The 27,672-nt window shown below is 21.4% G+C and overlaps 8 protein-coding genes across 8 annotated transcripts; 3 read left to right on the top strand and 5 right to left on the bottom strand.

The window, feature by feature from the left end:
• Window positions 1–546: 546 nt before the first annotated feature.
• PVVCY_1303300 (WD repeat-containing protein 79, putative) lies at window positions 547–2,142 on the bottom strand (the record flags this gene model as incomplete). Its single annotated transcript, XM_008624004.1, has 1 exon — window positions 547–2,142. One exon carries the CDS (start codon window positions 2,140–2,142, stop codon window positions 547–549), a length of 1,596 nt encoding a protein of 531 aa, XP_008622226.1.
• A 920-nt stretch (window positions 2,143–3,062) lies between these two features.
• PVVCY_1303290 (DNA-3-methyladenine glycosylase, putative) lies at window positions 3,063–4,415 on the top strand (the record flags this gene model as incomplete). The annotated part of the gene is made up of 1 exon (XM_008624003.1): window positions 3,063–4,415. The coding sequence occupies one exon, from the start codon at window positions 3,063–3,065 to the stop codon at window positions 4,413–4,415; it is 1,353 nt and encodes a 450-aa protein (XP_008622225.1).
• An 829-nt stretch (window positions 4,416–5,244) lies between these two features.
• Window positions 5,245–8,305, bottom strand: PVVCY_1303280 (rhoptry protein, putative; the record flags this gene model as incomplete). The annotated part of the gene is made up of 2 exons (XM_008624002.2): window positions 5,245–8,018; window positions 8,119–8,305. The coding sequence occupies 2 exons, from the start codon at window positions 8,303–8,305 to the stop codon at window positions 5,245–5,247; spliced, it is 2,961 nt and encodes a 986-aa protein (XP_008622224.2).
• Window positions 8,306–9,614: 1,309 nt separating this feature from the next.
• On the bottom strand, window positions 9,615–12,167 carry PVVCY_1303270 (conserved Plasmodium protein, unknown function; the record flags this gene model as incomplete). The annotated part of the gene is made up of 1 exon (XM_008624001.1): window positions 9,615–12,167. One exon carries the CDS (start codon window positions 12,165–12,167, stop codon window positions 9,615–9,617), a length of 2,553 nt encoding a protein of 850 aa, XP_008622223.1.
• An 833-nt stretch (window positions 12,168–13,000) lies between these two features.
• PVVCY_1303260 (60S ribosome subunit biogenesis protein NIP7, putative) lies at window positions 13,001–14,156 on the bottom strand (the record flags this gene model as incomplete). The annotated part of the gene is made up of 6 exons (XM_008624000.2): window positions 13,001–13,042; window positions 13,207–13,359; window positions 13,489–13,644; window positions 13,732–13,777; window positions 13,869–13,955; window positions 14,101–14,156. The coding sequence occupies 6 exons, from the start codon at window positions 14,154–14,156 to the stop codon at window positions 13,001–13,003; spliced, it is 540 nt and encodes a 179-aa protein (XP_008622222.2).
• A 1,664-nt stretch (window positions 14,157–15,820) lies between these two features.
• On the top strand, window positions 15,821–16,642 carry PVVCY_1303250 (conserved Plasmodium protein, unknown function; the record flags this gene model as incomplete). The annotated part of the gene is made up of 1 exon (XM_008623999.1): window positions 15,821–16,642. The coding sequence occupies one exon, from the start codon at window positions 15,821–15,823 to the stop codon at window positions 16,640–16,642; it is 822 nt and encodes a 273-aa protein (XP_008622221.1).
• Window positions 16,643–16,887: 245 nt separating this feature from the next.
• On the bottom strand, window positions 16,888–17,871 carry PVVCY_1303240 (conserved Plasmodium protein, unknown function; the record flags this gene model as incomplete). Its single annotated transcript, XM_008623998.2, has 6 exons — window positions 16,888–16,946; window positions 17,035–17,107; window positions 17,257–17,270; window positions 17,361–17,420; window positions 17,579–17,643; window positions 17,759–17,871. 6 exons carry the CDS (start codon window positions 17,869–17,871, stop codon window positions 16,888–16,890), a joined length of 384 nt encoding a protein of 127 aa, XP_008622220.2.
• A 6,445-nt stretch (window positions 17,872–24,316) lies between these two features.
• Window positions 24,317–26,872, top strand: PVVCY_1303230 (transcription factor with AP2 domain(s), putative; the record flags this gene model as incomplete). The annotated part of the gene is made up of 1 exon (XM_008623997.2): window positions 24,317–26,872. The coding sequence occupies one exon, from the start codon at window positions 24,317–24,319 to the stop codon at window positions 26,870–26,872; it is 2,556 nt and encodes an 851-aa protein (XP_008622219.2).
• Between the last annotated feature and the right edge of the window lie 800 nt (window positions 26,873–27,672).

The raw sequence follows: 27,672 nt of genomic DNA, 5'->3' as shown, positions 1-27,672 counted from the left end.
AGTTCATTTAAAAAAAAAAATAAAACTTGGGGAGGAGAAAAAGTTGAGGCCGTAGGAAGTTGCACATGTACTAGATTAAAAAAAAAAAGAAACCAATAAAAAAATGTAGAAAAAAAATGAAATCAATAAAAAATGTAGAAAAAAAAACTTCCTTATTATCATAATTCCCTTTATTAATAATTTTTATATGTCATTTTTTTTTTCTCTCTTTTCATGTATTCCATAATCGGTTCTCATGAAAAAGTACGTGCATTATAGGTTTGTAGGATTAAGGGTTTATCAAATATTCTTCCTTCGTGGATATATTTTTATATATTTTAAAATTTGTTAAATAAAGTTAATAAAAGAAATGAAAAAAAAAATGTAGAATATATTTTTTTGTCAACCTATAGCATTATTATGAATATGCTATTTTATTCTACTACATAGTTTGTATTTCGATTTTATTTTTTTCAATTTTTTAATTTACAAAGTTGTAAAATAGCGGGTTATAATTCGAAAAAAAAAAAAAAAAATGGCAACAAGCCAAAAATAGCTATCGCTATATTATGTGTTACACAAAAATTTACAAAAAATTGTACAAACACTATTTATGTAGTTGGATGTAGAAGGGAAATGGTTGAATGTGTCGTCGTGATCGACATTAAAAGAGGGTTCTTTATGTATATTTGTATTGTTATATATTGGACTAGTACAAGATATGTCAATGTTTGAATTACAATTTTGATAAAATCGTCTTGTACCTGACCCTGTTAATATAAAAGGGTAAGTAGAATGTACATTAACAGAAACAATTGGAGAATATTTATTAACTAGCTGTTTATGTATTAATTCATTATTTTCTATATTATAAAAATTTAGATAGCCATAAGTATCACCAGAAATAATATAATTTTTATGTATATCAAATAAAAATTTCTGATTTGTTAATGCAAATCTTTTAAATTTCTGAACATGTTCATTATTATTTCGTATGTCATATAAAAATATATATGATCCATTTCTACTACCACTCAAAATATTATATTCACCATACCATTTAACACATGTTATACCGTTGGAATTATATTTATTTGAAAATTTTAATATATAGTCATTTTTATGATTACAATTATCAGCATATATATATAAAATATCATTATAATCACCAATTGCATATATAGAATTATTACCATAACCTTCTTTTTTATAATCAATAGTTGATATTATTCCTTTTTGTCCTTTTCCTTTTCTTGTGCCTAATATTCGATTTTCACAAATTTCATTTGGCTTATTAAGATCATATACTTTTATTGATCTATTTTTTGTGCCGCATAATAACCAATTTTTTTCTGGATGAAAACAAAGAGAATAACAATTACTTAACTCTTGACTGTCGTTAAATAATTTAAAAGACATTAAATCAGAACCATCATATGCACTATATATACTTACAGGTACATCTTTTGAAGTAAGTGCAAAAAAACATGTATTATTATTATTCCAATCAAAATAAGGATAAAACTTACAATCATAAATATGCCCATTTTTTTTCATATTTATCCAACAATTATTTCTTCTCTCTATCTCATCATCATTTATATTCTTATAATTTTCATACAAGCTTTCCAAAATATTATTATCATTATTATCATTCGAAAAGGCATTTAACAATGTAATGTCTGTTGCATATAATCGCAATTTGTTTTTACTTGAAATTGTATAGTAGCAACATCCATCATTACTAAATTCACATTGTTTTAAAAATTCATTTTTTAATTTTTTAACTTTGTTTTTTTTTGTGTCCTTATTATGCTCATCACTATCAACGGATGAATTACATACACTTTGATTATTCTCTTTTTCTTTTTGAATATATTTATTAAGTTGTATTTTATCGTCACTGTTTGTACTAACATGGGTATTGTCACATGAAGATGTGTCTCCATTTATATAATAGGATTCCTTTTCAGATTTATTAAACTTTTTTATTTGCTCATAATTGTAATTATAGAAATCATTAAAAGGAATTTCTTGTACAATATAACATTTTTCATTATTAAAAAATATTTCATTATTTCTAGAAAATATATTCGTATTACAATCTGGCTCTTCTTTACTTTTGTTCATTTTTATTTCATCGCTGTTTGTGTATTCCTCCATTTTTTTATCATATACATTTTAATCTTCATTTGTAAACTAAATTAGGCAGTTGTTTTTGAATTACATCAATTTCTTTATCTACATATATTTATTCGTTTACCTATTTGTTGTTAATTATTTTTTTTTTCAACGGTAGCAAGTTATCATAATTAAGGTGATATTCTTTCATATTTGCATTGACCTTATTTTTGGATAATAAAATATATATTATTAGGAAATATTAGAATATATTTATTTATTAGATTAAAAATGTAGAGTATTAATATAGTTATGTTAAAATTGCTTGGTTTTATATGATTGGATTGTATATATAAGTCACAGAACGTTGCATGTGATCATATATTAATTTTTACAAATTGAAAAATAATAACAAAGGTTGCTAAATGGGACTATAAAGTTATATACTTCATTTTTATGTCCTTAAAATTTATTGAAAAATTGAATAATTAAAAAAAAATGGGAAACTATTTTTGCCCAATCATAGGGTATGCATAAATACGTGCATATATTATCTGCATATGTTTATATTATACATTTTTTATGACTAGCTTTTTCTTTAAAAGGGGTAATAAATTTTCAAATGACTTGGTCATGTAAATAGCCACAAATTAAAAGAAAAATTATAATAAAAAAAAAAAATTGAAATCAAGCCAATTATTAAACAAATATGGAAAAAATGTTATAATTTATTAAAAAAAGTTTATCAATCCTATGGATTCTTTTTCCTCTCTAAATGTGTTCTTACCTACACTAATAAATAAACACATGCACATAAATAGATGACCAAAAGTTACATTTTTCAATGAACATGCCATAAATTATTTTCCCTAATTGACTAGTCTCCTACTATTTTGAAAAGAGGGAAGCACCATAGTCATTGGCGTCTTTCGTGAGCCAAACATATTTCTAGAAAAAAAATAATGGGGAAAAGGAAACCCACAAAATTACAAAGTTCTGCTTCGAATATAGCACGAACTGAAGATAATGAAGAACAAAAAAAAGGAAATAAACATGATGCAATAAAAATAAAGCAAACACCAATTAGTAAAGAAAAAAAAACAAAACAAATTGATGATACATTAAATTTGTCATATGTTTATATATTATTAAAATATTTTTTTGAAAATAGTGATATAGAAATTTTAAATGATCAATTTTATTTACAAGAAAATGTATTAACAATAACTGAAATATTAATTGGGCATATTTTATGGGTATATAATTCTGATAAAAATATATTATGCGGGTCGAGAATGACCGAATTAGAATCCTATAACGGTATAAATGATAAAGCTTCACATGCATTTAACAATAAAAAAACTAATAGAAATATGCCAATGTTTTTGAATGGTGGAATTAGTTATGTGTATTTATGTTATGGCATGCATAATTGTCTAAATATTGTAACGAATGCTGAAAATATTCCCGATGCTATTTTAATAAGATCAATTGAGCCTATATATAACATTCCATTTTTTGTTCATAATAAATTTCAAGATATAAAAGAAATAAATGATTTATTTTTATTTGACAATTTTATTAATAAAAAAGGGAATAACATAAAGAATAATCGGAAATCCCAAACCGACGAAATGGATAATAAGATTGATAAGAAAAATAGTACTAACGAAATAATAAAAAAAAACATATATTTAGAAAGCTTACAACAATTGCAAACAATTTTTAAATATATAAAATATAAACAATTTGTCAAAGTGGGTAGTGGCCCTGGGCGTGTAACAAAATGCATGGGTGTTACACGAGATGATGATCAAAAAAAATTATATTTTGACATAAGCAACGATCAAAATAGTAAAATAAATGTGAAAGAAGAAAACCAAGAAATTTTGGTGAAAGATGAAAAAATAAATGATAATAAAATTTTGAATATAAAAAAAGATGACTGTTCAGGTAATTTTAGTAAAAACATAGATCAGAAATATTATTTTAGCTATAATGTTAATAATTTTTTGAGTATCAAAAAAAAAAGTCGATTTTTTATTTCTATTTGCCCAACAGTTGAAGATATTTTAAATTTTTATGAAAATTTAAACCTTGAAAATAATAGTGAACAAGATTTTATAATAGACATATATAAACAATATAAAATATATTTATTAAAATATTTTGAATATATGAAATGGAAAAAAGATGGAGATATTATTATTCAACGAGATAAAAGAATAGGGGTTCCCTATGCTCAAGAATATGCTTTGTATGAATATCGATTTATTTTAAAAGACCATCCATCCATATCAGTTTTGCCCAAATAAACTCAATTACTAGCCAAACACATACATATATTAATTTCGTAATAATTTTTCTATTTTATTAAGTCTTAATGAAAGTAAGACACCAAATGAATAGTTAGAACATATATAAATATGGAATCTTAAACAATATAAGAATCAAAAATTATTTTTTATTTGTATGTTGTGCCCAATTCAATCTTAAGCATTTGGAATTCCCTGTTTTACAAATTCCACATTAACCTTTACAACGTTTACACCCTTTACTACATTTTTTTATGAGTACTTATTATGTATGAAGGATAATTAAAATTGTTGATCAAACTTTTATTCCTTTTATAAACGCTTTAAGCCCAATTTTATTTAAATTTTTTCGTAAAAAAAATGAGGAATACAAGCTAAATAATAACTGTATATATATATAATGCTTTATTATGTTTAAGAAAAAAGATACATTATTACTTGGTAATAAATATTTTTGATTTGAAAAAAGGTTGTATCGTCATTTTTTTTAAATTAAAAAAATTGAGTTTTGTATTTATATAGATCAAAAAAAGAAAAGTAAAAAAAATTAATTAAATTTTTAAATTCGACAAAAAAAATATAAAAGAGCACATACATATATTATGTAGCATAAAATTTGAATGCTCACTTTTAGCGTTGTATAAATATATTGTGCCCTTTTGCAATGTTATAGAAAATGTACGAAAAAATCAAATAGAATATATATATGTTCACGATATAAGCTAAATAATAAATGAAAAAAATTAATGAAATAACAAGATGTAGAATTTACACATGCTCATGCTTTCTATTAATGCATGTTCTAGTATACCTTCTTACAACTGATTATTTAAAAATTGTCTATGTCTATTTCTTCGTCCCATACATCATTTATTTGTGCATCATCACCAGAAAAGCTGAGTTCTGGATCATCTTTGTTTTCTTCATTAGCATTAAATTCCTGAGGAGCTTTTTCTTTATTTATATAAAAGTTATTTTCCGTTTTTTGTGTAATTGGTTTTTCTATATTTTCCATGAACTTATCATTTTGGTTTGCATTAAAATTTTTTTCTTCTATGTCATAATTATTGTTATTGTCAATATTTCGAAGGCTTCCAAATAACTTTTCACTAAAAGTTGTGATATCATTTGTGTTATCTTGAAAGGATTCTGTTTTTTCCTTTGGTTTATTATAATTTTTTTTTCTACCAAGATCAAATAGATCTTTAATTTTATTTTCTGTATTTATAAAAAATTGAGAAACTTGACCATCATTTGTTTTTTCATTATATTTGTTACCTTGCGTGTTCATATTTTTTTTTCCCATAAAAAGGTCAATATATTTATTGTCACTTTTTTCACTTTTTTCATTATCTTTATCATTTTGGTCGTCAATATTAGAATGAGTGCTAATAACTTGTTTTTCCTCATATGAGTTTTCGTTTTGTTTGTTCCATATTGCGTCACTTAGTAAAGAGGATTTTTCGAATTGTTTTTCTTCTGACTGTTCAGAAAAAATATTTTCATTTTTGGCTAGCTCATTTTGATATTCATCCGTTTTATAGTTATTATCGTTCATAAAATTTGGTATTTTGTTCATATTATTATATATAAAATTTTTAGCAAATCCTGTAACATCAACAGTATCGTTGATATAGGTACTTATTAAATTGTCTTTTTTATTATTAGCTATTTGTGTAGTGTTATCATTTTTTTTTTCAGTTGAAGAAAAGAAAAATGGATTAGTTTGTAAATTTTTTTTTAATGGATTTTCATTTATATATTTAAAAGTATTTCCCAAAAAGTTTGAAGATGTTCCAATTAACTCTTTTAATTCATTTTTAAAATTATTTTCAAATGATGATAATTTTGAAATATTAACAACTATTTTAGGTGGTACCACTAAATTTTTAATTTCTTTAAGTTCAATTTCTTTTTCTAATTTATGTATATTTTCTTTCATTAAATTTATGTTATGTTCATAATTTGTTATACTTTTTTGTAAATTTTTATTTAATAATTTATATGTATTAATTTTATAATTTTTATCATTTATTTCTAAATTCTTTTTTTTCAATACTGTTTCTAGATTATTTAATTTATTTAAAGCTTCTTCTTTTTTATTTATTTCTTTTTCTATTTTTTCTTCAAGATAAAACTTTTCTTCTAATAATTCATTTTGGCTATCACTTAGTTTATAATTGGTGGTATTATCAAATTTTTCATCATCCTTGAAATTGTTCATTGTGTGTGTTGAGTCATTTTGTATATCCTCATTATCAAGTTTAGATAATAAGTTTGGATCTTCAGAGTTTAATGTGTTTTCATTTTGAGTTTTTCGAATTTGACAAATTTTCTTATTTATTCCTTCAGCATTCCATTCTCTATCCATTTCGTAATTTTCCAACTTGCTTTCTAAGACAGAAACTTTATGTTCATAATTTTTTATAATATTAATAAAAAATGAACATTTCATTTTGTACATTTTTAATGCAATAGCTGAATTTTTAATTTCAGTTAAAAAGGATTTTATTTTTATTTTTAGATTTTCTTTTTGATTTTTTTCAGACTCTAATTGATCCATTACATTCTTATGTTTTTCAAGAGTAGTTTCTAAATAATTTTTCATCTCATAAATATCATAACTATGTTGTTCAATTTTTTTCAATTCTTCCTGTACTGTTAATAAATTTTTTTTTAAAATTGCATTTTCTTCTTCTATTTTTAATTTATCATTTTTTAATAATTCTATTATTTTTTCATTTTTACTATTTTCATTTGATAATAGTTCTATCTGACTATTTTGTTTTTGAATTTTTTCAATGTTTGAAAAAGATTCATGTTCATTCATTTTTATGTTATATTTTAAACTTTCTAAATTTTTTTCATTTTCTTCTTTTCGGATTTTTAAATCATTTAGCATTTTGCTAAGTTCATTGTTTTGGTTTATTAATGATATATTTTCATTTGTACTATCTCTTAATTTGTTTTCTAAACAAGCCACTTTATTTTCCATATTTTCTAAACTTCTTTTTTCATTTCGAATAAAAAAGTCTTGCGACTCGTTTAGTTTATTTTTATATTCTTCTACACATTTTTCCAATTGTTCTACAACAATTGTTTTGTTATTTATATCTTTATTTAATTTTTCTGTATTCTCCTTAAATTCAATATCTTTTTTTTTCATTATAAATTCCAAGTCGTAATATTTTTTTTCCAATTTATTGCATTTATTTTCTTCATTCTTAAATTTGGCTATAAAAGATTGACATTTTGTTTCACATTCCTCTAATTTGTTATTCAATGTGGCTAGTTCATTTTGATACTCATTGTACTTGTTCATAAGTTTGTTATATTGTATTTTTAGTTGTTCATAATTTTCTGGATCATTTTTAGAAAAGTTTACAATTTCGTCTTCCCTTTTAGTATTTACTAAAGAATCATTGCTATCCTCGCTTTTTATATTTTTTATTTTACTCTCATCACCCACATTTATGCTTACATTTTCAGAGAATTCTAAGTTTATATTTGAACTGATATCATTTATAGACTTATCAGCATTTTCATGTGCTGCTGATTCTTCAGCTTTTTTATTTTTGGCGTTGCTGCTATCGAGTTTGTTATCTGCATAAATAGAAATAAGAAACATATGGAAAATGGAAAATGGAAAAAATGTGCATGTACAAAATATCTTTTATATGGAACATTTTTTGAAAATACAAACCTAATGTACGGATTAAGGAGTCGTCATTATCATTTATTTTACTAATTTCATCATCTATAATATTTATGTCCGTATCCCATACATTTTCTTGGCTAAAATTTAGTTCGTCATCAGATATATTGTCACATAATTTTAAATCTGTACTAGATAGCTCATTGTTTTTTTTATTTTTATCAATTTGATCCATAACTTTGTAAAAAAAAAATGATAACAAGTATTATATTCTTTCCCTTTTTGGCTAATTAAAATTAATAAAATTATTTTCCTTTTTGCCAATTTTCATGATATACAAAATTAAGATATTATAAAAGTTCGTGCTCATAAGAACATGACTTTTTTAAAAACAATAAATTTTATTTTATTTAGTTTTATGACCTATATATGAATAGATCGACAAATATATTTCAATACTCGTAATTAGTAATACATACAAATTGCAAATATAATAATGCCAATTGGAAATCTCGCTTTTCCAAAGGAATAATAATTTGGTAAAGATAGCTATGAACAATTAAAAAAAAAAAAAAAATACTAATAAAAAAAAAATAACTAGCGAAAAAATAGCCAAAAAGTAGCGAAATATTGGGAAAAATATGAACAAAAATATGAACAAAAATATGAACAAAAATACTGGCAAAAATAATGACAAAAGAATGGGAAGTGATAAGCGTAAAAATTAATTGGTTGAGAAAAATCAGTCAGCATAATATGTCCTTCAAATAAATATCGAAATGGAAATAAAATAAAAACAATATAAACATAAATCGATAAAAATCAATAAAAATAAACAAAAAAAAGTGTAAAATAATAAAAAATATCACATTACATGAATATATATATAATTAGCACAAAAATAGCTTGTTAAATATATTTAATAAAAATGTAAAATAATGAGAACAAAAATATTTACACTCCCTTGTTTATCCAATCAGTAATCCCATTTATGAATTTGTTTCCTTTTATTTAATATAAAATAATATGTTTTAAAAAAATATTTTTATTCCTTTTAATTATTTTTTTTTGTATTCATCTTTTTTTTCTTATTTGTCTTTTAATTGAAAAAAAAACAAAATGTATAACTACACCTTGCGTTTCACCAAATGTTGCAATGACAACAAGTTTGCTAACTTATTTGTTTGCCTATGCATGTGAGGGAGGTAAGCGCAAGCAGGTTAATGTCAAATACTCATACATTTTTTTTCATTAAATAGGACGGAAATAAAAGTATTACAGGCATATATGCCAATTGATTTAAAATAGCAAATGTGTTGAAAATTTATAATTTAAAAAAAATAATAAATGAATAGCAATATAATGAAACAAAGTAAAAAAAACAAACACAAATGTAAAATAAAGACATGTATTAAATTAAAAAAGGTTAATAAAAAAAAAAATTAATTTAAAGGTGGGTAAAATGTGTGTAGGCCGAGAATGAGGCTTTTGCTAAAAATTCCACATTGCTAAAATCATTATGGTTTTATATATTTTTTTATTTTTTAATCAGCAGCACCATTGTCTGTATTACTATTCTTGTTCATTCTTGTAGAAGAGTTGATTTGAAAGTTTGTTATAAACTCATTGTATGGAGAAAAAACTATTTCTATAAAATCCATAGCCATCAACATATGTGGGTGTGTAAGATTTACTGCTAAAGTTTTATTCATATTTGTAGATGAATTATAAGAAATATTATTTGTGTGCTTAAATTTTTTCTTATCAAGATTATTATATTTATCATTTTTTTTATAATCTGTAATATTTTTACAAAAAATATCGCTAGGCTTATAACTAGCCATTTTATCATTATCAATAATAGCTTTTTCTTTTAAATTAAGATTATAATTAATAATTTTATTTTGTCCAATAATATTATTTCTGTTCATATATTCATTTAATTCGGTTCTATAAATATCGTTTGAATCATTTAGTGATATATCAAAAGCTAGGGATGATATATTATTAAAATAAAAAGAATGAAAACAAATATTTTGAAAAAAAACTGATAAATTTCCATCCATAATAGAAATAGTAATACCATCCATTTCAACAATTGGCTTAACTAATGGATATTTATCGAGAATATTTTTAATTAATTTTAAAAAACAAAAAGATATTATATAATCTGAATGTAAAGAAATATTATATAATTTATGAACAATTTTAGCTAGTAACCTATTATTGCTAGATTTAAAAGTATTATAGTTTATAGTAAAATTTTTTGTTATCAAAAGTAAGTGTATACAATATAGTAGCTCTGATGAAAAATTATATTTACTTTCTCGTGATTCAATATTATTAGAACTATCCATCAAGTGGCTATTATTTATGTAACTATTTGATAGAGAATCTGAATTTTTAAAATTGTTATCCCTTCCTTTATTACTGTCAAAAAAATTATTATAAATAAAATTTGTATTTTCAAAAAGGTAGCAAGCAGATCCTATATGAAAATATGGCAAATCTGAATCTAATAAATCAATTAGAGATTGAGCAACCCATGAACAATCGATATATATATGATCATTTGTTTTGTTTAATATTTCAAGGAATATATGAATTGATGCTAACTTTAACGAGTTTGAACATACTACATTATTTTTATCATCTGTATCTCCTGTTTTTTTATCATTCCCTATTGCTAAAGCTTTTATTTCCTGGAATACATCATCCATTAATAATTTATTAATATAAGGGGAATATTTTGATATAGCATATAATACATTTTTTACAAAAATTGTAGAATATTTATTATGTTCTCTTAATACACACAAATAAACAAAAAAAAGATTATCCAATATTTTTTCTGTATTTTTTTCTATTATTTTTAATTCACCACATATATTTGTTTTTGCATTTATTTCATCATTATCTTTGTCTAAAAGTGAAGTATTATTTATCATATCTTGGCTATATATTTTTGCATTAATTTTTTTTTCTGAAATTTTAATTTTTGAAAATATTCTTAACAAGTCAGAACTAATTTTACAATTACTTTTAAATAAATTATTAACAAAATAATCTATTAAATAAACAGTAATAGACAAATTAGAATCATTATCAATTATTTCATTAATAGTATTTAAACATTTCATACAAAGTATGTTTATATTCATTTCAGAGTTTTTATTATTTTTACTCATAATTTTGCTATTCTCTTTTGGCTTGTTATATTTTATATTATTATATGTGTGCAAATTGGAATATAGAATTAATAAATCATATAAATTTTCACTTTTTGATAAATGTAAATTAACTGTTATTATTTCACAAAGTAAATTTACATAAACAATAGTATTTTGTTTAATTTTATCTTTTAATATGCTGCAAAATTTTTTAAAATATATTACTATTTTTTCTTCTATATTATTTATATTTTCTACTATTTTTGAAAATTTTTTCGATGAATTATTTTGTTTGTTGTTGTTTGAATTATTATTTTTCATATTTATAATTTTATATGATGGTGTTATACATTTTAAAACGGTACATATAGAAATAGAAGCTACATTAGTAATATCCTCGAAATATTTTCTTTTATATTCATTTGTGTGTCCATTTTTAGGCACATTAGCAAACGGTTGATTGTTAATTATTTTGTTTTTCCGTTTTATCGCTTCGTTGAAAATGTGGAAAAGTAACTCGAACTTATCTATGTATATTGTTTGATCACCCATAATATTATTACAAATATCAGCAATCACATTTTTAATGTCTTTATAATTATTCATTTTATTTGATATATTAATCATTTCATCTTCAATAGAATTTTTAATTATGTTTGTTTTTTTTTTATTCATATCTTGTAATATACTTTTTAATTTTTGTTCTCTTTTTTCTTCTTTTCTACTTTTTTTTTTTTGTCTTATTTGGTCCTCATTGTCATTATAGTCATCTTCTTCATCATAAATTACCATCCCATTTCCTTTTATTTTTGGCAAATTAAAAATTTTCCGTCTAACATTTTTATCAAAATTGTTATTAAATTTCCTGACTTCGTTTTCTTCTTCCTCCACATATGTATGTTTTCTTTTTTTTTTAATCTTACTCATCTTTATTTTTTATAATATTAAATTGGGAGTAAAAAAAATAAAAGCATTTTTTTATAAATGGTATAAGGAGATATATCCTAATTTGTTTACTATGTACTTATTCACAATCTTCAATTATGTTTATATAATATATTATTTTGCCTTTTCCAATTTAAATATGGAATGAAAAAATAATTAAAACTATTGCAAGACCATATAAGGGATTTATGCAGTTGTTTGGTTTGGGAAATTATTCATTATTTTATAGTAATTACAAAAAAAAAAAATTACAAGTATGGAATATTATATGTATGTTAATATTCTTTTGTATTATCTTTTTAGCTAGTAACATTTGTATATGATATTTTTGTTAAATTATTATGACCAAGTCATAATTTTTGTTTGGCTAGGTCATAATTTTTACTTGACCAAGTCATAATTTTTATTTGACTATAATATATACTTAATTTCAAAACAGTGTATTTGGAAAAAAATTAACCCCCCAAAATGTCACAATATGTTATTATGCAACGCTTTTAATTTAAATTAGTAACAAATATAATTAAAAAGATTGTTTAAATAATATTTCCATTTAATTTTACAGAAATATTGCGAATAATTTGTTTGAAAAATTGGGTACATATAAAAAAAAATAATATGCGCAATGGATTTTAAAAAATGACAAACAATATCATGAAATAATAAATATATAGGAATAATTTTTTATAAATAAATTTATTTGTTCACAAAAAAAATAATAATCGAATTAATGATATAATTAAAAGTGTTAATAATTAAAAAAAAGTTGGTACATAATTATGTATACAAAAATATGCCAAATGGTATGCTCATTTTTATAAGGCCGTTTCATTTCTTAAATATTCTCCAACATCACTCTATAAAGAAAAAACACAATTAAAGAATTTTGAAAAGATCGGTAAAATCATATTATAATATGTATATCCATATGTTTGTAAATAATATGGTATATCACTAGAAAAAATCGAATGGGAAAAATAAAATATTTTGTAATAAGTATGTTTATTATGACAAAAATTACCTGATGAATTAATACAATATCAGTAATATTTAATAATTTTATGTCTTGGGTATTTCTTATTGATATACCAAAACCTATTGGGTTATCATCCATTGATAGGACAATTACACCGTCTCCTTTTCTTATGTTGTCACTGATTTTTAATAAGTGGCTCTACAAAAAAAGTTAATAAATTAATAAAATAATGACATAATAACATTTTAAATAATTATAATGATAGGTGTGGAAATATCATGGTTTATTTTGGGTTTTGTTTCTTTTATTTGGCTTTCCTTATTATACCTTTAAGACATTATTTCCAAATAAAAAGTTTTTTTCTCCTGACTCTTTTAGCCATATTTTATGAATGCAAAATTCGCTCATCAAAGATAGTGATGTAATTTTAAGGAAAAAATTATTTGCCTTTGTAATTTTTCCAATACAAATTCCTAATGAAATCTAAAAAGTTATGAGCAAAATGAGTATGACATGATAACTGCTGATTAATTTGGTTTATTTTATTGTAAAAAAGGAAAAGTTTCTTACTAGTGAATTTTTATTAATTGATTCTGCTTGTTTGGCTATGTCCGCTCTGAAAAGGGGGAACCAAATAATAAAATATATGCTCATATATATATATGGAAAAACTTGTATATACATTTCTTTTTTATGTTTATATATACCTAACAAAATGTACATTATATCTGTGGAGTCTCAAAACATATTCCTCGTTATTGTAAGACAACATGCTCAGCAAATTATTTCCAACACTGACAAAAATAAAATATATACAAATATGTAGAAAAAATTATTAATTTTTGATCAATCCATTTTTTTATGACAACAAAATGGAACAATACAAATGTTGTAATCGAATTATATATATATGTATATATTTTTTTGGGGGGGGGTTACAATTTGGAAAGCTTCTTAAAAACTAGCATAGTCTCTTGATCATTCAGTGGTCTCATTTTGGAATGTAACTTTATGAATATATATATGATTATTTTTTCTTAACTAGCCAAATATTAATAATTCGTTCATAAAAAATAATAATAAAAAAAAAATATATTAAATATTTTGTTAATAATAATTATATAATTTTGATTAAATTTTATTTCATCTATATATATTGTGATAAAGAGTGTATGCAAATATAAACTACATACATACTTGTATTATACACCTATATAACATATGTTTTTTAATAATATAAATATATATTTTTTTTTATTATTAATTATAAAAATATTTTTAAAAATAATACCATTAATAATTTATTTTCTGAACAAGTCATATTTTTTTTTTTTTATAGAACGAAATATACAAAATGGCAGAAAAATAAAAAAGGGGATAACCCGTTATGTATATATTATATATATTGTAGAAAATTGTTAATTTGGTTGCCAATTTGGAAATGAATAAAATTTTATACACTTTCTTTGTGTATTTATTTTTATTTGGATTGTCATATTATTTTTTATTTTCTCATTAAAGTTTCATTTTTGAAATAAAAAAAAAAAGAATGTATATAAATATGATTGTAAATTTGAAAACCAACCTATCCATATTTTTTTAAATTATAATATTTTAAAAAAAATTAATGCCATATAATATTACTATCCATATAGCTAATTTTAGAGAGTTAATATATATATAGGTTTAAGACGGTTGAATTTTTTGAAAAATAATCACCAAGCTATAGCTTCATAAGTATATATTCTTTAAAGTTCCCATTTTTATACATAAATTATAATAGAACGAAAATTTTATTGTTATCTTTACATTTTCAAAGTGTCTTAATAGTTCAGGTTATGAGGTATAGTCATTTTCCCAGCATTTTATATAAAAAAGTGCTTATTTTTTTAAAACTTCCATAAAAAAAATATATAAACTAATATACAAGTATTCAAAGAAAGGCAACTGTAAATTTATGTAATACACTGATATAAGACACTTAATAAAAGTATTAGAGAATTATGTTTATATTATTTTTTCTCTTAAGGGGGTTCTATAAAAATATAATGTACATATGGATGTATATTTTTTCTCTCTACATATTCATACTTTAGTATGTTTATCGAAAATAATTTTCATATATATGAATATATTATACATTATTTCTCTACTTTTATAAAAGTGCTTAAATAAAAATTAAAATAAATATTTTTTATAAAAAAAATTATAAATAATGCGAGAGTACATATTATTATAGTCTCCAAAGAATGTGCATTTCCCATTTCAAACTCATAAAGTTAAAGTATGCAATATGTATAAATCAATAATAATAATAAAAGGAAAATAATTTGAAATATAATAATTGAAAATGTTATTTTTTTTTTTTAATAAGTTATATAAATCGAATTAGATATATTATAAATCCCTCTTATTGTAATATCATCAATTTTACATTATAGGGACAGTTAAAAAAAAGACAAATATAAAATAAGCTCGATCTATAACTATGTAAAGAAAAAAAAAGTAAAAGAATAGCTATTATATAGTTATATATAAACAAGCATTTTTTATTAGCATATATATATATGTGTTATAATAATACACACACCATAAATCTCTAGAAATTTTAAGTAAAAAAATAGTAAACCCTTTGTGTAAAAATAAAATATGAGAAAAAATGGAAGACTATGAGACCATGTTTGAAAGTATAGATTTAGGAGAAGATAATGTTTACAATATAATAAAAAAAAGTGATGAAATAAAAATAAAAAATATTTTATATAAATCAATACATAACCCCAATTTAATGCCAAGTTATTCTACATTCAATTTAAGAGGGAAAAGATATAGTATTGCAAATGTGTCAGGAGTATTAATAAAAAAAGTTGAAAAACAAAAAAAAGTAAAAGATTTACAAAAGACTTATGAAAAAAAAGTATTAAAAAAAGGAGAGAAAAATACAATCATAGCACCCCTTAGTGAAATAAAAAAAACAAACCCATCATTATTAACTGTTAAGATAAAAAAGAAAATATATAAAGATAAACTACCAGATATAAATGATATACCTTTAATGAATATAACTGCTGATGTAGATTATGTATATGATAATGCTGTAGAAGTAATTAATGCTAAACCAGTTGAAAAAAAAAAAAAAATAGGAAAAGTTTTATTAGATGAAGATCCATTACTTAAAGAAGATTATGGCAAAATTAGTCCTTATCTTATAAAAATGAAAGAAGAATTAAAAGAAAAACAAAATTTAAAAAAACAAGATATAATTGATGAAGAAAAAATAGCTAAAGAATTAGAAATAAAAAAACAAGATTTATTAATACACCTTAAAAATAAATTTGATGAAATTAATAAAGAGTATATGAAAATATCACATGTTGTTGATGTTAATTCTGTTGTAAAATTGAAAAAAAAAGAAAATTATGAGAAACAATTAAATCAATTAGAAAAGGACATACAAAAATTAGAGAAATCGGACTTTTAAATATAACCCCATTTTTTCATTCCATTTTATTTTTTTCAAATTTTCCAAATTTATCGAATAATATAATTTTAATAATGTTTACATTATATGTAATAACACGTGTTTAATTCACTTTTTATTTTAAGTTTATAAAATAAAATTTGTGTCTTATATATTTTTCATAAAACAAAAGGTGCAATAATTATACTACTATATTTTATTAAAAAAAAAACATATAATTAGCAAACATATATGTACATAAAAAATTATGTTAATAGTATAGGCCCATTTACATCAAAGGGTTGTTTTCCCTGAATTATTGTTTCTTTAATATATAAAAATGATAATAAATATATTTTATTTCTATTTTTTTTTGAAAATAAAAAAATATTTATAAGCATATTTGTAGTTACCAATTTTAGTATCCTCTATCAAATTAGGTGTATCCTCCTTTTTGGTAGAAAGCGATTCGGATTCGAGCTCATTCTAATTAGTATATAAATAGGCATGTACATATTTTTACATCTTGTTCGATGATACTATTCCCTTATATGAGCAAATAACTAAGCTCATACTTTTTGAATAAGTGTAAAAACATATACATAATAATTGTTTGTCTACTTTTTTAACTTTACCATATCATCTTCATCTATTCAAAAAAAAAGTATACATATTATTTTCTTATTCTATATTTTATGGATATTATAAAAAAGTGAAAAAACGGTTTCAAAGAGATTACCCGGAAGCAAGAATTCCTTATAATACTTTCGAATCAGATTAGATTCTTCTTTTTGGATTTCTTAAGATTGTAAAAATAATGTAATCATATGTTAGTATGCTTTTTATATATGGATAGAAATGTGTATAAAATTGTTGAAAATAGTGTAATTATTTTTTCAAAAAAATGTAAAAAGTTATAGACTCATTTATTTGCAATTTTAAATATTCATATTAAACCTGAAGTTATAAAAAGTTTTAATTTTTCTTTTAATTTTGCCAATTCATTTGATGCAACTTTCCATCTGATAAGTCATAAAAATTTATTATTTATATATGTCTTTTTTCTTAAGCTTATATATTACTATAAACATTTTTTTAATTAACATGAACAATACTTTTGCATTATACGTTTATAACCTTTGCGAAGGCACCATTTCATAATTTATCAAAGGAATATCAGTTAACCCTTTTGAAATTATAGCATGTTTAAAAATCATAAGGACAAAACAAAATAATATAATTATTTTCATTATGTATATATTTAATATTAATTAATAATTTAAATATTTATTATGTTATAAAAATATTAAGCTAGTATAATTAATACAATGCCAATTATAAAATAAAAAGTTTACAACAAAAAAATCGAAATAAAACTAATTAAGCTTATACAACTTTATCAACAATTTACCTATATTATTAAATACATGTTTATTTCTTTTCCTATTTATAGTGTGTGCATATAAATATTGACATATATTTATATAGTATATATATAGATAGTTGAGGAATGCATATTTTAGTCTGTCCTATACAAGTTGATATATAATGATTATGTACATACACAAATAAAATTACATATTATATCGTTAAGAAGAAATAAAAAATTTACATAAAAATATTTTCCATTTCATTTAAATAACAACTATTAATGATTAAAAATACAAATAAAAAGTTAAATAATTTTTGGAAACATATATACCATCGAACATGTTTACTTTTTATTCAGTGTTTTTATTTTGGTGGTATGTTTTTTTTTTTTTTTTTTTTTTTTACAGAATATATTAACAAGTCAGGTAAAATTGGTTCCCATATTATATTATTCAATCCAAATAGCTAAGCAATAACTTTATTGTTTTATTAGTATAAAATTTGTGTAAGAATAAGCCAGTATATATACACAATTTCTACTTATTTTATATGGTTAACAAATAGGTAGTTTTCAAATATATCAAGTTAAATTTTCGGTAAAATATTTTCAACAAATTTCAAAAAAAATTATAATAATGTGAAATAACTAAAAAAAAATATATACACATATTATGGGAATAGTATATTATATATATTTTTATAATATTATGGTATAATTGGTATACTATTTTACAATTATATGGAAATGAATTTACATTACAGAACTTTTCTACGTTGAAACATTCGATCAAAATTTTAAAAAATATGTAAATAAATTTTTATTTGGATTATATTTAAAAAATAAAAATAATTAATCACATAAATAACTAATCATATAAATAAATGTTTAATATTAACTGTACAGGTAGATTTTTGTTCTAACACTTTTAGTTTATTTTTTTCCAACGCAAATCATTATATTTGGCTATATGGTTCATCCAACGTTTGTGTATAACATATTGTAAAAAGTCAGGAAAAAAATTAGAAATTTATTCTGAATTGTTTACTAAAACAAGAATTTATGTAAAATAATAAATATATAACAAAATGAATAACTGCTCTAAATTTGCAACCCTAAGTACACACAACGGGTGCTCAATACAAAATTTTTTATTTTTTATTATTAGCCCTATACTCATTTTTAAATACAGTAAACTTAAAATTAATTTATTTTTATGTAATAGGATAAAAAAAAAATAAACCAAAGTTGTATAGTCATATTTAACACCTATAAGTTATATATATATTTATTATTACATCTATATCAAACATTTAGAAGATAATTTATAGTATTAAAAATAAAAATTAAAAAAAGTTGAAAACCTGTATTTTTTTTTTGTTCTATAATTCAATCATTTTATAAATTGAATAATTATTTTGTTCAATTATTTAAAATAAATTTAGTTTTACATAATATCATTTTCCCCTTGGTATTTATATAGAATAATTTTTTGCCTTGTATTTATTCTTTTATTATATATGTATATTCATACCTAATATATATTTCATAACACACATAGGTGTTGCTGTATATTTATACAACTATGTATTATACTCTATTTAAAGTACACATAACTATGCAATGAAAATATATGTATAATAAAATTATTTTGTTTTATTTTCACGCAAAATATTGACTCTACATTATATTTTTTAAATATCTACACAAGCTTACTAATTAGTTCGTTGAGCCATATGTTAAGAATATTAGTAACAGCAAAAGAAAAAAATATATATATATACATACTATACATGTGCATATTTAATTGTCTTTCGATTTACATTTTAAAGTGTAATATTTTACATTTTTTAGTTTATGCTATATTTGCATCCACATTAATGAGATTAAAAAATAATATGGATATACCCCCAAATAATTGTTATACATATTTACAAAAATATTTAGTTATCTTGACATGAATATATTTATTGCAAATTTCATAGCTTTTATTTACAACATATATGTGAGAAATGCTAATATAATCATAGGATATATACAACTATTTTAATTATATAAATATTTTATATATGCCCCTTTTATTATGTACACTCATATATATATATTATAAAATACAATTTAAGCAATCACATATAAATTGTATTACATATTTCATATTTATAGAATGCATAAGCATATTTAATTTTTACTTTACAAATACATAAAAAGTTGCAAACAAAATATATGTATATACCTACATTTCATGTGTCAAAAATGTTCATGTTGCTGTTCTTATACAAGTAATGTTTTGTATACATATTGTAGTATATGCACATTTTTACTGATGGTGTAAAATAGTAACATTATATCAACAAAAAAATATAATTGCTTTATTTTGCTAGCTAGTATAATTATATAAAGAATATGATATTTTATTCACATATATACGCCTTTAACATAAAATTATGTTTCATGATTGTCATTATAAATATATGATTTATATAAGTATATAATTTATACCTTATGTAGTTATTTGCTATAATAAATAAGCTTTTTCAAAATTGTCAATAATAAATATGCATAAAATTATATTATATATGACTGTACATAATTTAATATGATTTTTACATGAACAGTTAATATAATATAGACTAAAAATTTTATTGTGATATTTTTTTTAATTATCATCACTTATTTTATGTTTTGTCTATAAGTTGTTTTTAAGCAGTAAATTTAAAGATTAACAAAGTTGTATATGCTTAAAAAAATATATTTTATATATACAACTGTTAATATATGAATCTATACAACAACTTATTTAATTTACTTAGCATATAAGTATATATAAAAAATATATATGTGTATAATATTTATATTATACGTGCTAAATAAACAAGGCTTCATTTATTTATAAGAAATGCTTATATATATGATATTACATATGCATATAAGATCATAAAAATATTCTTTTCTTTTTTTTGTATAACCCTTGTAACATATATTTATAAAAAATACATGATTTATATTTTTTGCCTTAATATATTATTTATAATATTAAGGCCAATTATTATATACATTTTTATATAAGGCCAATTATTATATACATTTTTATATAAGGCCAATTATTATATACATTTTTATATGTAAGGCCAATTATTATATACATTTTTATATGTAAGGCTTGCATGCACGAAAAAAAAAGAAAGGCATATGCATGCAACCAAGAATTATAAAAAAAATTATATGAAGAAGCTTCTACAAGACCTTAAAAAAGCGACAAAAAATATATAAAGCAAATTCCTGCTTATAGCATAATATATAGTATATATCATAATATTTATATATTAAAAATAGGCATAAATTATTATATAATATATAATTGCGCACAAGAATTTTATATATAAAAAAATATATATAAAATATTATATCTATATTTTTATAAATAATTTTAAACTTAAATATTTTTATTATGGATAAAAGTAATATATAGATGCAAGTAAATACTCTAATAAATTTAATAAATGCATTTATAATATATTTTTTAATATATATAATTCAAAAAAAATATATTTAATAAATTATAATTATTTTACATGCTGTTTATTTTTTTTTTCATTGCATGATTAATTAATTTAATGAAAACAACGTGTTTTTTATGTAACGTTTTCATGCTAAAACCAAGATATTTATATTAATATATAATATTTAAATGCATAGTATAATTATATCATGCATTTATGTAAATATATTATATGTATATAATAATATATATTACTGCATTTATGTAATATATTATATATATGATTGCATGTATATAATATATATATACTATATTATATATAATATGTATAATATGCATATATTACATTTTTTTATATGTATATATGCATTATACATAGTTGTATAAGTACATATATATATATATATATATAGTTATATACACCTATGTATATTTTTTTTTGTTGATTTAAAGGCATATGCATGTGTAAAAGTTGCATATGTATATATCTAACATATCTATGTAATATGGTATATATAATATTGAATTGTATGACTGTTAGATTATAAAATATCTATGCGATATTACCTATTTGTATACACATAATACAGTATATATGCATATGAAATTATTTTAAACTACTTTTTATACATGATTAAATATTCATAGTATTATGTTTTTTTTTTATATACACACTAGTTTAGTATTTTTTTTTAATAAGATCTACATGTATACATATTAAATAATTTAAAAAGTTGATATGCACACTTTTATGGAAACTTATATATATTAATAATGTTATGATTATACTTAAAGTTTCCAATGTTTTAAATAAAGAGAAATAAAGAAAACTATAAACACAAACCTTAGATTAATAAAAAATCTGTTTATATATTTTTGTGTGTACATGTATGTATATATACCATCAATAGTGTAATATTTGTTTAATAATCTTTAATATGTATTAATTATTTTTATTATATTAAATTCTATATGTTTTTTGATATGTTTTAATTTTACTGTTTTTTTTAAATTGTATTTTTATGTATTATAAAAAAAAAAAATTAATAAAATACATCATGGCGTATTAATTTTTTAGTTATATATCTAATTGTGATGTTACTATTTTATTAAAAAAAAAAAAAAAAAAGGGAGAGAAGCTAAATAAGTGAAATTATATATGTATCTATTGTTTTAGAAGGAATGATAAGTACCTCCTTTATTTATATAATATATATATATATTTGATTATTTATAAATCGTGTTAGCACATTATGTTTTATGCCTTTTGTGCACATATAAATGCATATATGTTTGCATACATACATCTATTTTTTTTTTCGATATTTAGACAATATATTTTTTAAAACACCTACTTTTCAACCTTTAAAAAAAATGTTAAAGTGTTGTTTTATTCTGTTTTGGTCTATAATATAAACACAAAAATATATTCTTTATATATTTACAAAAATTTATACATATTATATAAAATATTATTTAAATTTTTGCGTTATTTGTTATGCATAATAATAATACATATATAAAAGAAATAGAGTTTATTATATGAAAAAGTAATTCTAACTTTTTAATTTGATTTTATTCATATTTTATATCATCATTATATTATATAAGAAAATTTTGAATTTTATTAATACTTGTGCATATTCTATATATATGTATTTTTTTATGGGTCTTTGGTGTTATCAATCAGGGATAAAAAATAATTTTCCTGTAATGTATATAAATACATATTTGTAATATTATCTTATTTTATCTTATTATTGTTTGATAAACTTTTATTTTTATTAAAATTTTATATGTATTTTACATTATATTTCCATAGAAATATATTTATTTTTTTTTTTTACACTCTCCTTTTATGAAATAATTTTTATGCATATATAATTAAGTTGGAAATTGTTCATAAATACATTATTTGTTATAATTTTCCTTTTATTATTTTGTATTATTATTATTTTTTTTTTTAATATTATATGTGTATATAATAAAATACGTTTAGTTTTTCATGCATACATTTTTGTATAAGAAAATTATAAATATACAAATAGGTGTGTTTTTGAATATGTTTATATAAACAAATTGAAAAATGAAATTATAAATGCATAGCGATTAATTTATGTATTTTTTTTTTTATTTTTTTACTTTTTTCATTTTTTTTTTTATTAAGAATATTATTCATATTAGTTAGTATATTATATGTGTAGTCTTTTGCTTTATTTTATATATTTTTTAAATACACATATTTGATATGTTTATATATATTATACCGATAAGGTGATTTATAATATATATTAGTGTGTATTGTATAGAATACCATTTTAGACATGCACAAAACGGCGTATGATTGATATGTACATATTTGTTTATATATGATTTGTTTTATCCTTGTATAATATAAAAAAGAAACATATTGAATAGTTTTTTTATTTTGAATTGTAACTTTGTTATGTATCACGCGTGTATGCATGCATATGTTTATATACATACATACATTCACACACTTATTGATAAATTATACAATCCTAAATATAAAATAATAGCAAAGCACTTATGTAATGTATGTTTATTATAAAATAGCCGAACTACAAATATAATAAAAAAAATCCCAATGGATGAAAACATAAGTTCAGAACATAATAGTAGTAACAATAATAATAATAGTGATAACGATATCCCGTTGGTCCCTCAACAAGACACTATAAATTTTAATAGTATTAACAATAATGCAATAAATACCGAATTTATTAAAAATAATAACATTGAATCAAGCATCACATCAAACGTTGCTTTAAATATTAATGATATAAATATTAACACGACCAATGAAATGATTGAAGATTCAAAAAATAATATAAATTATAATATTCCAAATGAAATCATGAATACTATTCCTTCTACTAATGGTGGTGTTACTCACGACTCCGTAAGTAGCGGGGCAAACATTGGGCTCGACAAAATGAGCGATGATGCAAGGAATGGTAGTGAAAACATAGAAAATAATGACAATAATGAAAATCGTGAAAATGATAGTGGTAATAATGATGCGCAAACTGCGGAGGTGATGGGGGAGCAAAAGGAAGTTGCACCACCACCATCGCAAGTTGTGTCGATAAAAAAAAAAGTAGGGCGACCTAAAGGTGCAACATCAGCAAATAAAGTAGTAAAAAAAGAAGAAAAGGTTTCAACATCATCATCTGGGTATCCTGGTGTTAGTTGGAATAAACGTATGTGTGCATGGTTGGCTTTTTTTTATGATGGAGCATCAAGAAGAAGTCGAACATTTCATCCTAAGCATTTTAATATGAATAAGGATCAAGCTAGATTAGCAGCCGTTGAATTTATGAAATCATTAGAAAATAATGGACGTAAAAAATCAACAAAAATAAAAGGTGAAAAAAATAAAATAAAACAAATGGTAAATGAAGATCATATAAATAATATAATGCATAATGGTATGCCAGGTTTAGATCATACAAATAATTTAATATCTTTAAATAATAATATGCATATGATGGCAATGAATCCAGCATTTTATATGCACAATTCAAATAGAAATTTTAATATGACTAATCCAATACATAATGATCGAAACAATTTAAATAATTTATATAATAATACTCCTCGTCACCATTCATTAAATAATAGTAATATGAGTCATATAAATAATTTATCTAAAGTTATAAGAGATTCAAATGGAATGTATATACATAATAATCATAGTAATAATAATAATCCTAATTCAATTTATAATAATAATATACATATGTCAAACAATCCTAACAATAATAGTCATACTCCTAGTAATGATCATAATAATATAAATTATTTAAATGAATTAATTTTTCATTCGAATATGTTACAAGGAGGTGGTGGTGGGCCATCTGGCTCTCATCCAGTAATGGGATCTGGTGGTATTGGGTTAGGAAGTGATTTAAATTTTTTTGATAGAAACATGAATAATGGTAATATTAATGATGTACTAAGTTTAGAAGGAAATTTAGGATTACAAAATAAGGATATAAAAAGATTGATGAATACATTATTTCGAAAAAATTATAATAATATGAATATGCCAAATATGGATGATCATTTTTTTCACAGTAATAATAATAGTAATGGACCTAGTACTATGCATGATAGTAATAATGCCATTTCCATAATTAATAATAACGGTGCTGGTGCATTACATGGTGTCGGCACATCAAATAGTCTTCATAATAATCACAGAAAACGAGGAGGAAATAATAATGATAATAATCCAAGTAATAATAATGCATCTTCTCAAAATGCTCATATGTATTTATCTAATAATAATGGAGATATATATGATGCTAATAATCTGAATAATTCAAGTAATATCCATAATTTTTATGATTATAATTATGATATATATAGAGGAGAAACAGGAAATGGAAATAATAATATATCACCTCATATAATTGAAATGATGCATAGAATGAATAATGATTTAAAAGAAGGTAAAAATATGGATCATACTATTAATGACGATTTTCATGATATAAATTATCTTATGCAAGAAAATGAAGGATGGTTAAATCAACTTAGACATAATAATATTATAAATAATAGTTCCCGTGATTTATATGATTCTAATATTTCCCCTGAACATGTAAATAATAATATTAAAAAACAAATAGAATTAAATAAAGGTAAAAAAGGAGGAAAAGAATCGACATTTAGATCTATATTAAATATTGGAAATCGAACAACTGACGTGGTTGACTCAGTAGATGAAACTGCAAATAATAGTAACATGAACGATAATGAAAAGTCATCAAGGTTTGATATGAATGCCATTTCATGTAATTGTTCGCCTCATATACGTAATCAAAAAAACCATTATTGTATGTACTACAAACATAATTTATCTCAATATATTAATGACAATAATGCAAATTATAATTACATGGGTTGGGGGTCAAATAATAATAATGTAGTAAATACAATAGATAAAGGGGAAGTTGAATCAAATGGTGATATAAGTAATAGTGGTGTTAGTAATAATAGTGGAGGTAGAGTTGGAATTGTAACTGATCCGAATAATAATAATACTAACGTATTTCATCATAATAATAGTGCAAAACATTTATCTCAAAATTTTGAAATAAATCAAAAAGAAAATATAAGAAAACCACAATATGATAATAATAATAATAATAACTATTCAAATATTCCAACAATGCCAAAATATTTACACTATCAACAAGGTATGAATAATCACGATCAAAGTAATGGTAATAATAATTTTATTCCAAAACCAATAAATAGTAATTTTAATAATAAATCTAATCAAAAAGAAAATCGAAATAGTTTAATATCATCAGCACCACATGGAATGAACAATATATCCCCACAATTTTAATTTGCAAAAAAAAAAAAAAAAAAAAATATGATAAAACCTAATCATACTTTGGGACCAAAATTAAATCTCATAATTAACTTTGAATGGAAAAATAATTCAAACACAAAAAAGTAAATCCAAAATATAAAATGCAAATAAATAGGGCTCATATTATAATAAAGGGAATATATAAAGTTATATCACCAACCAATTTGTGTTTGTATGTTACACACACATATTTAGACTTGTTTTTTTTCAAATTATTTGCCATAATTTATAAATATATATTACACGGCTTTCTTTTAAGGATTATATTTAAGATAGTGTTTTTGTTAATGGAAAATCATATTTGCAAAAAAAAAAAAAAAAAAAAAAATTAGACCTTGTTTCAAATACAGACATAAAAATAAATCTTAATTTGTATTACATATATTATGACAATCAAATTTAATGTCTGATTAAGTTTTAACAAAAAAAGCAGATTAGTAAAATCAAAAAATTTTCATATATTTGTATATGTGCTATTATTAATTTTTTTTTTTTTTTTTAATTATAAAATTTTTATATTCTTCTATAATATAATGCGCGTGTGCACATATTAATTTTTTTTTATATAAAATATGTTATATGTATTAAGTTTATGTTTTTATGATATTTATAATTACGGCAATTAAAATAATGTATATATTTACAGTTTTTAAAAGCAATTCAAATTTAATATATTTATTATTGTTTGCGTAAACATTTATTTATTATTCTTTTTTTTTTTTTTTATATATATATACGCTTTAGGTGATTGTGGTATGCTTTTTCCATATACA

This window comes from Plasmodium vinckei, assembly GCF_900681995.1.
Source record: "Plasmodium vinckei vinckei genome assembly, chromosome: PVVCY_13".
NCBI classification, from domain to species: domain Eukaryota; phylum Apicomplexa; class Aconoidasida; order Haemosporida; family Plasmodiidae; genus Plasmodium; species Plasmodium vinckei.
This window is presented reverse-complemented; position numbering and strand designations above follow the sequence as displayed.